The sequence below is a fragment of the Sylvia atricapilla genome, chromosome 6 (genome assembly GCF_009819655.1).
Source record: "Sylvia atricapilla isolate bSylAtr1 chromosome 6, bSylAtr1.pri, whole genome shotgun sequence".
Lineage (NCBI taxonomy): Eukaryota > Metazoa > Chordata > Aves > Passeriformes > Sylviidae > Sylvia > Sylvia atricapilla.
This window is the reverse complement of record NC_089145.1, coordinates 54,540,403-54,558,916: the sequence shown is the minus strand read 5'-3', so window position 1 is coordinate 54,558,916 and position 18,514 is coordinate 54,540,403. Positions and strand designations below refer to the sequence as shown.

Genomic DNA, 18,514 nt, shown 5'->3' with positions numbered 1-18,514 from the left:
AACTTTTGGGTCGTGCAACTTGTCTCTTCTTAGTGGATCAAACTGTTTGTACACTAACTTCTTTGATACCTCTAACCCTCAAAATGCTTCCTATTTATTGTATGAGAAGAAAAGGCTTAACTTCAAACAAACTCCTATGGTAAAAACTCAGGTCAATACATAATGTCATTTTCCTTATAAGCCTTATCTTCATCAATTCCCTCACAAATGTCCTGCTTTCAGTACACTTACAGAATGCTAAGTCATTGATCATTGACACTCTTCATATTGTATGTGAACCTTTTTAATATTCATATTGTGTATTGTTTGCAGCAATTTCTTGTTAAAAATCTTTTTTCTTTCTATATTCTGAAGAATACACACATTACCCTCCCTCATAGCCTCCTGAGCCTCACCATTCAGACATTCCAGCCTGTTTTTGCTTTCTTAGCCATTTCAATATGAAAGGAGTATGTTTTCTTTGACTGCAATGCTTAAATACTATTCCAAAGCTGAGCTTAGCTTATATCTGATGTTTTAAGTGCAAATTTAAAGTGCTTAGCACAAACAGCTTTACTGCTAAATGACACACAATAAGGATTTATAATATTGTATAAGGTCCTAGCAAATACTGACTGGTCCATTCATCCTCAGAAAGGTGACCATGAAGATTTAGGGCTTCAGAGGCTTTAAATACTTACTTAAAATACTTTACTTTCAGTTTTATTCAGTTTTACAAAAGTAAGTAACACTGTCCATAGAATTTAACTCAACCAGTGAAAAAACTCAGCAGTGAGTATTACTAGCTATTGGGTCTGTATTTATCTACATATATTTAAAAATCTGAATTTAAGCTATAAAGAAGTTCAGAAAATCACAACACTGCAATACAATATGGTAGTTTTAAGAAATTTAACAAAAAATGTAGCTAGTTAATTGAGCAGAAAATATACCTGAAGAGCTCCCATTTCTTCCTCTCGTCTGTGTGTCTTCTCTAGTAGCTCTGCAAAATGAAAAATGGAACTGGTAAATTTAACTTCCTGTCTTACAGCCTGATAGAAAAAGTACCATGTAAAACATTCATTGAGTTTTTTATTTCACAGATTTCACAACACCCCTTTTCAGCTGATTAAATAATAGAAAAAATGTGTAAGTCATATATGATTGTTTCCAAGCATGAGCTGTTGAAGTGACTTAGAAACAGCCTCAAGAAAACAGAAAGTTTGACTGGGGGGGAAGCTTTAAGATTCACAGATAAACTTTTCTATACTGGAATAAATCTTTTGGGATATTTTTAGAATTCAATAAAAAAAGAGATTCTCTCTAAAAATTGACTAAAATTGATTGTCAAAGCTATGCAATTATATATGAAAAGTTACTGTAGAATACTGCAGACTATGTTGACTGACAATAATTACCTCCTCTCACTAAAATGAAACAATTTTGCTAAAGAAAATGATTCACAGTGACAAAATATTAGAAGAGTTTCTTATAGTTGTTACAAGATAAAATCTTAGTATCTTGTATTGTCATGTGTGACAATTATAGACATTGGCACACACAATGCACATATGTAACATTTCACATTAGAAATTAATTTTGTTGGAATTCTGTGGCTTATATCATGAGTTGTTTTTCCCTTTTATTTCATTCAGATAGTTTTATGATTAAAATCATGGTTTTGATAAATTGCAACATATTTAGAATTCTCAGAAACCTTAAAGTTATAACCTCATAAAGAGCAGGAAAAACCAAAAAAACATGCCGCAGGCTTATTGATATTTTAACTATCAGAAGTTCACCCATGAGTTTTGCATGACAACAGCACTGCTTTACTAAGCCAGAGACTGAATTCAGATATGCTCCAGATTGCTAGAAATTTGGAGAGTTAGGAGGTTATGAAACTGCCTTGACATTGTCAGAAGGACTGAATTCTTATTGTCAATTCCCTCAGCATCCAAGTACAAAAGGGCTAAAAAGTACCTGTGTTTATTTCCTTAAGAAATAAAGTTTACTGATACTTACATAGTCAGTCATAAAAATAAGCTCCAACGTTTTACAATAGTAACTACATAAAATACTCTACTGACATTAATTTGTCGTCTTTAATCTTTTACTTTTCCCATTCTCTGGTTATGAAATCTCCTAGTGAGCACTCAAACCCTCTTTTTTCATAGCTCGTTATTTCTGATGCATGTGGATTGAGACTTATTTGCAAGCACCAGTCCTTTAAAAGAGAGGTAGATAACACTTAAAGAATTTTAGTTAATTCATTCACAAGCTGAGAGATAGAATAGCAAGTCATTTTTCTTAGCTTCTATGCCACTTTTTCCAAATCCTTTCTTAAAATTAGTAAAATTATCATTTCTTCGCTTTGTTTTGGTGCATTTATGTTTTTCTGGGTTATTTTTTGGTATGCTTTTCAGTCCAGTGATCTAACTGCCACATAAATTACTGTAGACAAGTGCACTACCGTCAACATTAGTACAAAAATTTGGGGTTGAGAAGTAGCTGCTCTGTATGTTTTCTCTGGGTGTATTCCAGTATCATATGCAAATTGATAAAAATCTGTATCGTAAAACTATCTTTAAAAAAATTAGGAGCAAGAAATAAGTCTATGAGAAAAGGGTGGAAAATGAAAAATTCACCCCCATGTTCCATCTGACCAAAACCCTTCAATGATTATACTTGACTTGGCTTTATTTTCACTCTAATGTGGTAATTAAGATTCTATTGTACAGACACGACTGTTTTAAGTGAAAAGGTTGCTATTACGAGGTTCCTTTCAAGCATCTTCTGCAAATGTCAAAGAAGTTGAACTGATTTCTGCTAACAGTATCTAGATTTGAAAACTCTGCATCTCGAATTAGGGTTATCTAGAATCCATTTATTTTATTCTACCTCTGCCTAAATCGGTTACCCTGCACTTCACAAAACTCTGTCCCGGGAAGGGCAGGTTGGTGTTGAAGTGGTGTTAACTAACAAAATATACACCTGTGCAGAGTCATCCTTTATGAACACATATTTAAAATTCAACTTCTGTATTTCAACTGATGATTCCATTTAGTATTCCATGTAAAATAATGGCATCTTTTCTCCAAAGCTGCAGTACAAAAATCAAAATTAAAGCAATATATATTAAACAGCTATACAAAAAGTCATATATAGCATACTATATCATTCATCTGGACATCATTTACCATAACAGAATAACTTTGCTTACTTGATCTGGAAAGTTCTTGATTTATTGATTTATTTTATCATTTATACAACACTTCCTATATGTAAGTTCTTGTGCAAACTTAAATATGTTTTATGTCATGTGCCAGAAAATACTGTTGAAATAAAGTCAAGGCAGAGAATGCATTGTGTCTGCAGCAGAGCAAAGATGCTCACTGGCCCTACTGAAGGCTCCTTTCATCCATCCTATGAACAGCCTCCGAGTTTTTCCAATTAAAAATTCTGTTCATAAATGAAGTTGCACAGTGGCACGGGTTGCTACAACAATCCTGCTATCATCTTCTTTCACGGCCTAATGTAGCCACAGGGTACTTGGGGATTTTTCAAAGCAATACATCATTATTCTCACAGGGCACAGAACACATCAATTTATAAATTTACTAGAAGAAATAGCATTATTGAAAAAGGCACCTTTAGGCATTGATAGCTCTTCTCAAAAGATGAATAATACATGAAAAAAGACAACAAGAGAAATGGGATAGAAAAATAAAGATATTCATCAACATATTCCCTTTTTATTTCCAGCTAAATATGAAGCTTGTAATCCAATAAGAAACTATAAGCTAAAACTATTAAAAGATCAGATATATTTCAGAGGTTTTAAACCACTCAAAACCAACAGCAAGCTCAGGATATTGTCTGCAAAATTAGGGATCATACTTTTGTGCAGTTATACAAAAACAACTTATTTACAGTGCTTAAATTCCAAATCATGTAAAGATTGCATCTCACTGAGCTATGCATCAGTAAACCACCAAATGAGTGTCCTTGAAGTTACACTACAGTGACTTAGATTTGACTAATCAAACTTACAGGAAAAATATAGGTTATGATTTAAAACATTTTGTCAGAATCATTATCTCTTGCAGTTTTCCTGACACTGAATCATCACAGTAAAACACTGCAAATACTAAGCTGGAGATGAAGATTATATATTCTATCATACCACATACACAAGTGAGGAAAAAAGGGTTATTTGAGCAGATTTTTGACACACCCAGACCCCAGTTGCAATTTTTACTGCTGGTGAAAAGTATCAGAAAATAGATTTAGGAGCAGATATTTATTGATTGAAATGAGTAAAATGCAGCAGTACTGTCTTATTTCTCCTAGCACATCCATTAATATACTGATAACCAACTAGAACATTAAAACGCCTTCATGAACTGAAACGTTCAACTCCTTCATCTCTGTGCTGGGTATAACAAAGGTGGGAAATAGGACATTGACTTTATTAACTAGAGCATCCATTTCTTGATTTCAAACACTGCATGACCTCCCATTTTAGAGACTGAAGAGAAAAGAGGGAATTGTCCTGCTCTGCTCTGGGCTGAGGCAGCCTCACCCTGAATACTGTGTGCAGTCTTGGGCAGCACAATATAAAAAAAACAGGAGGGCTACAAAGATAGTGGGTGAAGTGCCTTGAGGGGAAACAACATGAGGAGTGGCTGAGGTCACTTGATTTGTTCAGGCTGGAGGACATTGAGGGGGGATGTTATTGCAGTTACAGCTTCCTCATGAGAGGAAGAGAAGGCATAGGTACTCATCTGTTCTCTATGGTGACAGTGACAGGACCTGCAAGAATGGTCTGAAGTGTCAGGGGAGGTTGAGGTTGAGTATTATCAAAAGGTTCTTCACCCAGAGGGTGGTTGGACAGTGGGACAAGTTCCCCAGAGAAGAAGCAGTCACAGCATCAGCCCAACAATTCAAGAAGAGTTTGGACAATGCTTTGGGCACAAGGTATGACTCTTGGGGCCCTTGTGTGCAGGGCCCAGTGTTGGACTCAGTGATCCTTGTGAGTCCCTTCCAACTCAGAATATTCTGTGATTCACTGAACCTATTTATTGCTTTGGATACCAAGAACATTTTGGGACAATGAGTTTCCTTTTTGTTTCTAACATGATGTCTGGACTGTCAAGACTTTTTAATATGTATAGTTATTGCTTCTAATTTGCTTCCTTCAATAAGTGTTCCTTGTGTTTCATCCTGATACTTCTCTTTATTTCCCTTTCACTTCAGTTGGTAATTGATGCAGATCATTCACTTATATCTCCCATATTACATTTAGAAAACCTCTTCCAACTTTTCACTTGTCCCAAGAAACAGCCCAAAATTCTCATCATCAGTTTTATAACTTCTCTGTATCTGTCATTATTTGAACTATTAGTGCCTGCCTTACAGTGAATTCAGAAGTTCAAGAGTGGATACATATATATATATTCAAATACACAGCTTAGGTACACAAGATACTTGGCCAAGTTACTTGCAGTAACCTCTTCTACAGTCCAAATATGATTGCCTTGGAGTAGTTTGTCTGAATATGAGATTAAATATGGTCAAAAAACTAAGCTATAAGGTTACCAATCAAAAAATTATAGGTCCTAATGTGCTGCTTTTTAAGAGGACTTTATCAAAAGAATGAGAATTTTTTTTCCCAAAGCTTACATGAGATCTTTCAGTTCTATTCCTGGCTCCCCTCTAGTCCTGGGACATTCTGTGCTTCATTTCAACATGGCTAAAGAAAATATTTCTCTATCTTCTGACGTGAAGCTCAACTAAAGTGCACTGAAATCCACGCAAAATATTCCTATGAACTTCCTTATGAATACAAAAGGTGACGACAGCCCAAAACTTCACTGTCTTAGCAACTGCCTAAGGTATGAACTGGGAGAGAGATTATGTCTGTTATATTTGTTTAGGACCATACTGATTCCCAACTGAAACTACTGTAGGGGGAGTATGAGGGAGGGTTGTGAATATAAAGGCAGCTAACACATCTTGAAGCACAGCTATAAGCATTCTGTTGTTTTCCTTTGAATGACACTTATGTACCCAAAACATGCTGTAGAGAATTCCAAAAGTTCCTGAGGGATCTTAAGGTTTCTAGTTAAAAAAAGAATCACTAAAGAACAACTTCCCAAAACAAGCATCACTTCCTTGATGCTTTAGTAAGTTCCAGTGAGTTTCAGTAAGAAACATTTAGTGACACAGACAAATAAGAAGGCTAACCTTGAAGTGATAAAATAAAAACATCTCATTCTGATTCAAAGACAGTGTCATTATGAAAATGTGATCAGGGCACAGGTCTTCTAGCTCTGTGGGGTTGAACTTAAAGGTGTGCATATTTATTAATCATCAAGTTGTTTATTTATATGTATTTATTGTCAATAAATACATATGCATATATTAGGGAGTTACACTCACAATTTTTTACTGATGGGGTATGCAATCAATAAAATTTGGAGACTAGTGCTCAGCATTTAGAACCTTGGAACAATCTCTGAAGTAATCAGACTGTGGCTGGTAGTTAGCATTCAGAATTTGATTTTTAATTTTTTTCAATAAAGGCATTTAGTTTTTATAAAGCTGAAATGTTTTCTAGCCTCCTATTCCAAAATTCTTTCTCCTTTATATGTCAAGCAGCATACATTGTAACGGACAGAACTGAGAAGAAAAATAGCAAAGTTTAAGTAAGAACAAGGTCTAATGAGAAGGCTGTCTGTGGGAAGAGAAACTGTGTGGGAAGAAAGAACAAGAGAAGGAGGGAGAAGAATGATTTATAGTAAAGGGACAGAACAAGAATGTGTGGCTTATTCAAATAGAGGCTCTCCTATAAGCAGCAGATCATATCTGGAGACCTCAATGCAACTTTTGAGCGACAAAGTGATTGGTATCAACTAATCTTGAAGTGCCAAACACATTTTTATATATACAGAGGAACAGTCTGTATATTAATACAAATCTTTACTAAGATTTTTTTTTTATGTAGAATTATGAGTGTCATCTCTAAACAGCTGCCAACTATCACAAATTCAGAGGTGGTAACCCAGGTTCTCTGAAGTAGTGTCCAAATAAGCAAGCTGAATTGAAGCCAAAATAGAATCAAGGGTCTCTCCTAGAATCTAGAGAGATGCTACATCAGAATTAACACAGCTGGGATAGCAATAAAGCTATTAACTCACAGTGAGTCACAACTGCAGAGCTATAGAAAACCTTCTGTTTGCACTATTTGCTCAACTGCTCTCTACAGAGATGTAAAAGCACATTAAAAGCATATAAAGCCAGGCCACTGGAATTTCAGTTTCAAGCAGACTCATTAATCAATCAACTTGTTTCAGTCTGAAGCAGCTACTTTTCATTGCCAGGAATACTGAATCTATATGAGTGTCCTTGCACTAACGTCTTAAATATGCTTCACTGCTGTAGGATGATACCATCATAGCTTTTCTTATAGAAGCCCTTACTAAATCATGATTCTACTGTCAGAATAAAAATCACTGCAGGCTAGAATTTTCTTTATGACTCTATTTAACAATATTTTTAAATTTTTCTTTAAATACACATATTTCACGCTGAATTAATAATTTAGACAGAAATAAGAACTTTCTTGTCTGAAAACAATAACTACAGATATCAAGAACAGTACAACCGAAATAAACCCCAAACATGAACAAAAACATGGAAAATTGATCCAGTAAAGCAAAGAGTTTATCTGAAAGGCATGGCTTCCACCACGAAAATCAAAATGGGACACACCAAATACCAAAAATGCAGTTGACATTTCCCCATTATTTTTAATTAATGCCTCGGATAGCAGGTTTGAAAGTGGTTTGGGAGTTTCAGGATGTTGACATTTTCTGATTACAAATTATCTAGTTATAAAACTACATCCACAAATTTGCTGCAACCAGAAGGTTGCTGTGAAAATTAAAAACATGTCATACAAGTGTTAGTTGAATCTCTGCTCAAATTAATGATTTAAATGATATTAAAACAACTCTAATAATTGCAAATTACCCTCATCTTGTAACATCCTACGCATCAATGTTATGGGGTTTTTCTATTTAACATGCTTAAGGATAAAAAATTAGAAGAATATTAGGAAAAGCCAGAATTGTTACTATCTATGATCTTCTCTTATATGAGCTAAGGAACATTTTCCTTAAAACTGCAATTTAAATACAAAATCCAAACCTCAAACAATAACAATGGTGAAATCCCTCTAGTCATTATAGGTTCTGACTGTGTCTTATTTACAGGCAAAAAGAGCAAAATCTTTTTCAGTGCAAAACAAACTTTTCTCATGGCAAAATTTTTAGTACCATTAAATGTACTAATAAAATTTTAATTTAATTTCAGTAATTGAGAAAGATGAAATTTGAAAATACTATGTTATTATCAAAAACACATATGCCAAAGAGAATTCATTAACACACATACACATGGTATTTGAACAGTTAAACACTAAATTTGGAGTATGATTTATGTTTTTCTTTTGGCTACTGTTTACTGAAACATCGATCAAAATACTCCAGCTCTTCTTTCAGACTGTCATTATGGTGGTATGACTTGACTACAATAATAGAAGTCTCTTTTCAGTTATAACTATGCACAATTTCTTATGAGGAAAAAAGTAAGATTTAAAACCCTAAAATTAAAGATAATTGAAGAAATAATTGAGATTTACTGAATTTGGTAATTATTCCGACACTAGAAACTCAAGCAAAACACAAGTCATAGTGACATTCTGAATTTCTACCACTAAGCATTGTGTGATAATTATTAATGTTTCTAAGGCTTTAAACACCAATTACTTGATTCCACTTCTAGCTGAAACTGTTGTCAAATATATAGGTATTGGTTATTCATGCATCAGTAACATAGCCAAACAACATAGGAATGCAGGCAATAATGTTCCTACTAGAAATAAATCTTGAGAACAGACTTAAAAAAAAAAAAAAAAAATCGGACATGAATAAACACTTCAGATTTTACTTAACAAATTTTGCTGAGAAGTCATCAATTTTCAACCCTAACAATCTAATAGCATATCTATACTACAACGAAATTCTTTACTAATAGCTTCAAATAATCTCATTTGGGTACTAATGACTATGTAATTACTCCTTCTTCATGTCCCACAGAAGCCTGTCCAACCCAGCTAACATGATGCTAGCACCAAGTGCTCCACTTCCACCAGATGTGCTCAGATCACATCAGAGATGGCATTTGCAGCTGCAGTTGCCAAAATACAGGGAGGTCTCTCTACTACCTGCCTCTGGTTGTACATTGCTCTTGCTTTGGCAAAATGACAAAACTCCAAAAATTCCTAGTTCAATAAAATGAGAACAGCATACTAGCAAAAACCAGACAGTCCTATGTGGCTAATATTGAGTAATATATAATTTTGCGGGCCAACGAGGAGGAGATATGGGAGAAGGATTGGAGAAAGTAGCACTGATGGGAGTGAAAGAAACAGAAATAAGATTTCTGCCTTTTGTCTGTAGTGATATTAAATGTGTATGAATGGGAAACTGCAGTTTGACCCATTAACTCATTATTATCTTGGATTTGTGTGCATGAGCTATCATCACATCGGTCTGTAACACAGATCTATGCAAGGAAAGTGAACATTGGCTTTTTCTCCCATAGTTTTGATTAGAAAACCTATTAAATAACCTGGAAAGAGGAAAAAAAACCCAGCATTATATAAAAGAAAACATAGTAAAGAAAGGTCTCAAAGCAAGGTCCTCATAATACTTGACACTTTAAACAGATAACGCAGTTGAACATTGTTTTATCACTGCATATAATATAAAATGGTTACAACTCTCTCCTGAATGGAGAAACATTTCCTTTCAGATAATGAATAAAATTTTCCAGGAACACAAAGAAAGAAATTGAAACATAATTTGTTTTCATTTACCAACTGCAAGCTAGAAAGAGAATTTGTCATTTCTTGTTTTCGAAAATTATGTTGGTATGTTTATAGGCATGGTATCTATATAAAAATTATGGTACGGCATATGTAAATGACAAAACAGGAAATTGAATGCCACTTCAGTTCTTCAGTGAACTCTCTCTCTTAATATCCTAGGATTTTCTTTTTATGATGTTTGTCATATTTATGCGTATCAGAAAATTTCCTTTTGGCTACATCTGAAAGGCAGCTGCAGATCTTGATGCAAATATACATAGAACTGATCTTGGACCTATCAGCTAAGGAATGGTCAACAATTAAGGGTATCCAGGTTTTTGAAGCAGCTAGTGCAGCTCATTTAAATTGAAGTAACTGGGCAAACCAAAGGAGGCCAACAGCTGCAAGACAGAAAGGTTTTCCAGCCAAGGTCACTTGTTACTTGAGATGAGTAATTCTCCCAAGCCTAGAAGTGCATTTCTTAATTGAGCTGTTTGTAGATCAGAAATAAACAATCCATTTGCAATGTTCACAGTATAGAAGAACAGATAACATAGGAAGCTCAAAGATACTGGCTTGGAAATTAAGTTTCTCCACCAATCTCAGAAAAAAGGGATCTTTTAGCAGCTTGGGTGTTTTGTGAAAAGGGTAAAGCACACAAAAAAGTCCTACCTCCATGGGATTCACTCCTTGATAAATGCTGTAAGAAAGCTTTTAATTCTACTAGATGGCCCTGTGTATCACTAGGGCACAAACAGCTTCTAAGAAAACATTTACTTCAACCAAACAAGCATACATGCACAGAGGTCAGTATGTCTCATTGACACCCAACATAATGCAACTAGAAATTATATAATCACCATGTCTAATCCACGTGCTACAGAGGAAGAAGCAATAAACTGAGCTGGCAATTATGAAGAAAATCATAATAGCAATGCTTGCTTCTAATTTTTTCAGCTGCAGTTAGGCTTTGAGTTTATTCCTTGGTGGGACAATCCTGTTGTTATCTCCCATGGTAATTAATGGTATACAACTAAGACTTACCAGCTCAGCAGACAAACATTTCAACTTTTAGTGAATGGAACATTTCACTTAATATCTAAAAATCTATTTTGAAAATAATACTTCTTTGAAATAATATTATCTAAAAGCACTAACTTATTATTCTTTCTGCATAGTCATTTGCAAAAGCCTACAGTACAAGTATAATAATTTTTTTCAAGAACTTTTTATATAGAGATTTAAGCAAAAATCCTCTACTATGCTCCAAAAGAGCAGAGAATATTAAGAGGAAAATTTTATATATTGTATTATAACTGAATAGCAACATCAGACCTTTTTCCTTTTCTTTCTCTTGGGCAGTGGAGCATGTGTCATTTTCAACTGACACTTGACTTTTTATTTCTGATGAACAGAATTCCTGGAGACTGATCACAAAAACCCCCAAATTTACACTGCCATTTTAACTGATTAAAAAGGTACAAAGGCATTAATCTCACAATGGAGATTACATGGCGAAATGTATATCCAGTATGAGCAGTATAATTAATGGACTATAAAAAACTATTTGTTATAAAAAGACACTGCAAATCTTATTACAAGGTTGATAAGAGCTGCAAATAAATTTTGTTTATTATAGAATTGCTTATCCCATTTTCCCAACACTACATCACTTCTACAAGTAGAGGCATTCAAATAGCAATCAAAGAAATGGCAAAATAACTGTCAAAATCCCACAAAAATGACATTGTAAATTGTGGGGGAGAATACACTGAGTATTCTACACACCTAATCCTTTGCCTATTTACATTATAGCTGCACATCAGTTTAATGTCAGCAATGCAAATGCAAGGAACAAACTGAAGTTTACATAAGTGTAAAAATGGCTGATGTGTTTTTATATGATACCCCTTGCAGCACATGTTATAAGGCATATTGGTAAACAGAACCTTGGGAAAGTGCTTTCAATAGCTGGGGCATCATCTCCTAGGTTGGGAATGGAGAGGTACCAAACAAACAGTAAACTGGAAGTGCCCCGGAAGGGTATAACTGCTATGAGACACAGATCATAATGGGCAGTGATCTGCTCATGCCTCTTGAGAACAGAAAAAAAATAGAAAACTACTCTCTTAATGTGCACCCAATGTTGAAAATTCATACTATTTATCTAAGGTTTTCATATCTTCTAACAATCTTATTAAATGGCTAAATTTCTCTTCCCTTGTGTCTTTACGTAATGTATGACAAAATGTAGTTCCTAAAATTAAAGCTCCTGAGACCAAAAGTAAAGGTTTAAGCCTTAGCTCTACTATATGCTTTGTACTGTGAAAATATGGTTTGAAACTTTCTTCAGAAAGCAAGAAAATAATGAAAATGAAAACCTGAGTTTACTTTTCAGAAACTGTTTTTTTACTTCTTACCCCGAATTTCCCATGCTTTTCTGTGGCTTCTATAATTTTACCCCCTTGTCTAGTACAATTTTCCTTTGCTGCAACAACATTTGTTGCCAGCATATTTATTTCTAAAGGCCTTTTAATTTAAATAAGAGTCAGATTTTTTTTCTATATGACAATGCACAGGTTTAATAATGACAATAAAACACAAATCATAGACAACCTTCAGCTTCAAAGTAATATTTAAAATTAATCATGCTGGGTTTCTCTACTCTATCATGTTTTCTGACAGCACCTTTTCCAGATCTACACTACTATACACGGTCCCAGTGCAACACACTCTCCTCTACACACTTCATTCTCAAAGTTCATTTGTCCCAAAGGACTGACATGATCAGTAACAGATATTTTCCTATTTAATAAAAACTTGGTTTACTGCAAATGTCTCAATGTATATCTTATACATTAGCATACCAGTTTACTTGAGCTGAAATACAGCTTCTTCTGGTATAAATCTTTCTCTTGGATCATTGTTTTCTTCACTAAGGCAGTGCAAACAAAGTCTTTAGAGCAATTAAAAAAAACAGAATCATCTCTAACAGGACACAGATTAAAAGCACTGCTCAAGAAAAGGAATAATGTCAGATGTGCAACTTGGAACCAGAGTACACATGCAACTTGCACACTTCGGGGGTGCACATCAGATGAGAACAGAACATAAAATTTGTTGCATAAGGTACAAGACACCTGATACTACTTTTTCTTGACCTGGCATCATAAAATATTATTCATATTGGTGATTCAGATGGAGAAAGAAACTACCCAGCTTCTGATGACCAGACCCATTTACAGAGCATATACAGCTCTGTAAAAATGCTGATTACAGCTGGCACCTATCCTAGTGAATTGACACTACGAGTACTGTCATTTCTTCTAACCTGATGCAGTGTGGTTCCTGGATCTGTCCAATAATGTTATACTGCTACTCAAGTAAGTTAGATTATTACAAGTTAGTGAATCATCATCAACAAAATTCCCAATGAACAAAAAGAAATTAATTACAAAAACCTTATCAGTAGCAACAAATAGAATGCTCAAATTCAGTACACTATATTCATTCATTACCACTTCAGGAAATATGAAACGCTAATTTTGTGAACTAAAAGCATTTTATGTTGCCATTCTTATAGTAATAACAGATTAATGAATGAAAAATGCATAATCATGCAGCTGAATGGCCCACATAATAATACCACTGTTTCTCAATTACAGTAAGGATGGAAATTTTCATAATTTAGTAGTAGTAGTACTGCCTTTATTGTAAATAATTCTTTGGAAATCAAAATTCTTTCCAGATAATGAGTAAAATCTGTTGCTTACAGCAGGACTACAAAATACTTACTCAAATCATGTTATTTTAGAAATCACACACTGAAGTGTTTTAAGATTAGATCAAAATAGGAATTGCAGTGTCCTGTAAACACATTAGATTTTAAAATACAACCATTGTTGAAATAGTCAAAAAAGAAATCTTAGAAGGCTATCAGCTTTTATTTCACTCACAACACAATTTTCCCACAATATCAGAAGCCAGCCTGAAGATGTTATACTATATACATACTGTATATAAGATACATATATCGGAAGGGATAGAGTATTTTTGTATTTTCAAATTTGAAATGTTTTTGCAACAAGTTAGAAACCTTCCAACTGTAAAGTTCAGATCTTATCCTACACTTTCCTATTTTTTTGTTTCACTGTAATACATGAATAGTCCATGGTACAAACTCATTAAACCAGTCTGTGTGGATAAGTCTCACTGATCAAGAATGAAGCATTAATATTTCTCTACCTTTTATGAGAATAAGCATGTATATAGTAGAATACTCACATTCCACTCTTACTTAAGAAGCCACTTTAATAAAGCATAGCCCAACATACATATAATGCCTTCAATACACTTGAGAAACATCAACTCAACATTCCCAACAGCTTGGAGAAGAAACCCCCTTCTTCCTCAGACACAAGGACGACATGAAGCTATGCAAAGCAAACTTCCTCCCAAGTTCCATGACACATCTCATGGCTTGACAGAAGCAAGGCATCTGAAAAATCCAGTTCTTTGCCAATTTAAACATGCTTTTGCTAAAAAATAAATTGGTTTATAACAGGCATTAAGAATTTGATAAGGAAACTGGTGATTGCTAAATAGCTATAAGATCCTTGCATTATATTCAATAGTGTCCTAACTTAATTCTGTCCTTTCAGCTCTTCCTTAATAAAAATGTGTTCCATGGATCTAAAGCACATTGCATTAGAACAGAATTCTTTCACTAGGATTTCTTGATTTTATATAGTGTCTTGCAAGAAATGGTATACTGTCTGATCATTTGGTTTAGCAAGTAGAAGCAATTGTCCATACAGACAACATTCAAACCTTGTTTTCAGAAAATGCTGCTCCCAGAATTTTAATCCAATCAAGAAAGTAATTTTCTACAGCTGAGTCATCAAATATAATTAAAACCAGGAAGACAAAGTTTTGTCCTGACAACTGAAGTATGTACAATATTGATGTAGTATGCACATATGTATGCATGAAGTACATACACAGATATTTCAATGAAATATCTGTGTTTTCATGGGTTTGCACTTGGTTTCTTTCTCTAGTGGGAGACGTCTCAATTCACCAGGTATAATAAACAAAATATCCACAACAAAATCTAAGAATTGTGAAACAAAAATCAAGGTGATAATTTTTACACTTAAATGTTTTCCACTAAACAGAGATTTACATACTAGCAACATATAATGTTACACAAAGGTACTGCTCAAATACTCAAAAATAAGTACTGCAATATGAAAACGTGTATTTTAAAAAATAATTCTCAGAGTTGAAAGGTGATGTAGAATTAAGAAATCAAACTGAGGAACAGGAGACCAAGTTTTACCCTCAGTTCACTCATTTTTGTTTTTTAACACATAAGCAGAAGCAAGTACATTCTCCTGGATTAAGATACTGTATCTGTTAAAGCAAAAAATTAAAACTTCACAGCAACAATGTTTACTAACAGTGCTTAATAACCTGCAACTCAAGTCCATTAAAATAGGCAGAAGTATCCAAATCGTGCCCTTGACTATGTTATCACCTTATCCCAGAGACATAATAGATGCAGACAAGAATAATACTGTGACACTCTACCCACTCTAAAGAAAATTCAGATATACATGCCTATTATTACTTGTGAATTTTTAAAAAACTACATAGAAGAACTTGTTATTTAGTAAAAACAATTAGTAGCTTATTGTTCTAATCACTCATACTGCATGAACTCTATAGTTAATTTGCTTGTCTTTAAAATATTTTTAAGGATTTTCCCCTTTAACAAAATATGTAAAGCATTTAAAAGTACCATAGTTCCCATTTTCTTAAACCAAAATCAAGAAGGAAAAAAAAAAGATGTTAGATACAGACAATTGTTACCTTGAACATGCTGATCAGAGTAAATATTCAGCCTAGGAATTTGTCCTATTTAACTCACCAGAGGTAAAAAAATGCACAAACAGATTAAATATCCCTTATTTAATTTAATCTTTATATAGGCAAATCCAAAATCAGCTAGATTTTCTTTATTTCAAGAATTCACTTAAAATGTATATTCTGTAATTAAATTATTTTGTTGTATTCAGTCAACATTAAGAATTGGTTTTACTAATGACTGAAACTCTTCTCAAAGTGAGGAATATTTTGGTACTGACAAAGGACTTAAATTTCAATTCTCCAAATACAGAGTATCATTAGGACTCCCTTTAGGAAAAAAAAAAGGATTTTTAAATAGCATTTCAGCTGAAAGGATATAATAGCTATTAACACAGCAACGAACTACACTGAATAACATACTCTATTACAGCCTGAAAAATTCTAGGCAAAACCATTACATCAAGCTCTAATTTTGAAAGATATTGAATCTGTGATATAGCAAGATGCAAGATTTTAAACACTCCTTTAACTTGAAAAACTATACTACACTAAATCTTAGATAGCATTTTTTTCATTTCTGTTCAAATTTCAGCATGATTCATCTGTATTTTAAACTAAGATGGCTTTGACCAAGGGAATAGGCACAACATGAGAGGAACATAGAGCCCTTGGTTCAGTTTTATTTCATATAAGACATCATATTATTTAAATAAACAGACATCTTTTCAGATATTAAAGAGTTTCTTCAGGATATGTTACCTAAATAGGAATAAATGACAGATAGCATGTTTCTGTTATATATTTCTCAGAAAAATATTGAATTCAAGATAAGTGTGGAAGTGCCTGTGTTGCTTGGGGTAGGGCTTTTTTGGTTTGTTTTTTTTTTTTAATTTAATAGTTGTAAAATGTTGATATCAGTTTGGTATAGAAGCATAATAGCACATAACCTGAAAGCATGACAGCTTCCATATTAATTCAAGGAGCCCTGATAAAGTTGTACAGTTGATTACAAGATTCTCTTATTATACAGTGTTAAATCACTGCTAAGTTGTAACTGTGCTTATGAAGAGTCCAATGCCATCATTTCAACAGCTGTAAAAAAAACCCAAGAAAACCTACTGGTTTATAGAACACCAGCTGTTTTAGCTTGGTTTAAAGAAAGAAGTCATAATTCACAAAAGAAAGAAATAATTAAATAATACATTTTAATTATTTAATATACACTGAATCCCCATCCCTCAGGTTAGTTTTGTTAATTTTGATTTAGTTTCCAGTATGTGCAGGTAAACCAAGAAATAAAACTAATAAATTTAGCCTCTTGCTGTTAATACTGAGCAGCACAAACTCAGTAATTCAAAGGACTAATCATGCTTTCCAAACCAAAAAGCTGTACTTGAGTTTCAGGTAATCATCTAAAGTACTTGATTCAGAAAGAAAAAGAAACCAAAGGAAGTCTTAAAACTCTTAGCTATAGTTTGATCCCATCTCTTACCTTCTCTGTTTTTTACAATGGCAGCCATATTTTTATGAGTGCATAAAAAGATAATGGAAAATGAAAATGGCTCCAGAAAAATACTAAATAATTACAGCAATGCATGTCCAGTCAGATATTTCCAGTTTTCTGATTAAAAAGGTTCCACAGGGCAAGATTCCTAAATGATTTGGGTTTATTTCCATTCTTCTAAGACTCTGAACGCAGGTTCATTTTGGCAAAGTTTAAAATAACTTAGAAGTCCTCCCTCCTCCTTCCCCCATCACATTAAAAAAACCAAGCATTATTTAAAGGGCAAGAACACTATTAAGAAGAAATAAATTATTTCAATAGTTATGATATTTCAACTCTATGCATTTTGAAGCTCACTATGAAAACCAAGTACTATGAAGAGTTTCTCTGAAATCCTTCAGATTCCTTCCTGTATGTATGCCTAAGAGAGTGTTCTCTGTAGTTGATGCTCCCATTCACTGTTCAATGAAAGATGACCTGAAAATACCTTGTGATGTTTCTTCTTGCCACAGAAAGGACTCTTGTTCAGACAAGGGCAATATCATGCAATATATGAGAAAAGGAAATTTCAATAAAAAAAGAAAGAAAGCTGAAAGGGCAGAATCAGGTTTAAAGTTGTCTTCAAAACAGCATATGTACTTTAGTATTAAATGAAACATAAAAGGTCATAATAGAAAGATTTTACATTATTCTGATTTTCACTGGTTCCCAAACTCCTACTTTTCCTCAGTTTAATAACAGATTTGCTCAGTGCCAGTATATTTACACTCAATGTACTGCACTGTTCCTTATTTTAAATTTTTACTCTTTCTGCTTTAGTGTTCCTGACTCAAACAAAAGTTGGACTGACTTTAAAATAGAAAAAACAGAAATATAACTTGAAAGATTAGGTTTTGTCAAAGCAAAGTTTTACATACATTTTTAATCTGCTTTAATATAACAGGCTCTTTTGAGTTTCTGTTATCCACAGCAGTTGAATAACAGATAATCCTGACTGAACCTAACAGAAGAAAAAGAAATTAAAATAAACTGATGTCTTGCCTCACGATTCACTTACCAAAATCTTTGTAAATTTTACTTGTTTAAAGCAATGAAACTAGAGGTAACTGTATGATTCATAGAGTTGACACCATCACTAAAACCAAGTCAAATGAAAGTCTTTCAAAATTGGATTTTTGCATCCTCAAATCTAAGACAATGCACAATGATAAATGCATGAGTGA

At 33.6% G+C, this 18,514-nt stretch overlaps 1 protein-coding gene across 1 annotated transcript in view; it reads right to left on the bottom strand.

Annotated features, from left to right (window-relative positions):
* Positions 1–18,514, bottom strand: part of CEP128 (centrosomal protein 128) — a 90,819-nt gene that overhangs the window by 24,294 nt on the left and 48,011 nt on the right. The window contains 1 exon segment of the mRNA XM_066321968.1: positions 933–982. Coding sequence (XP_066178065.1) covers positions 933–982 — 50 coding nt within the window.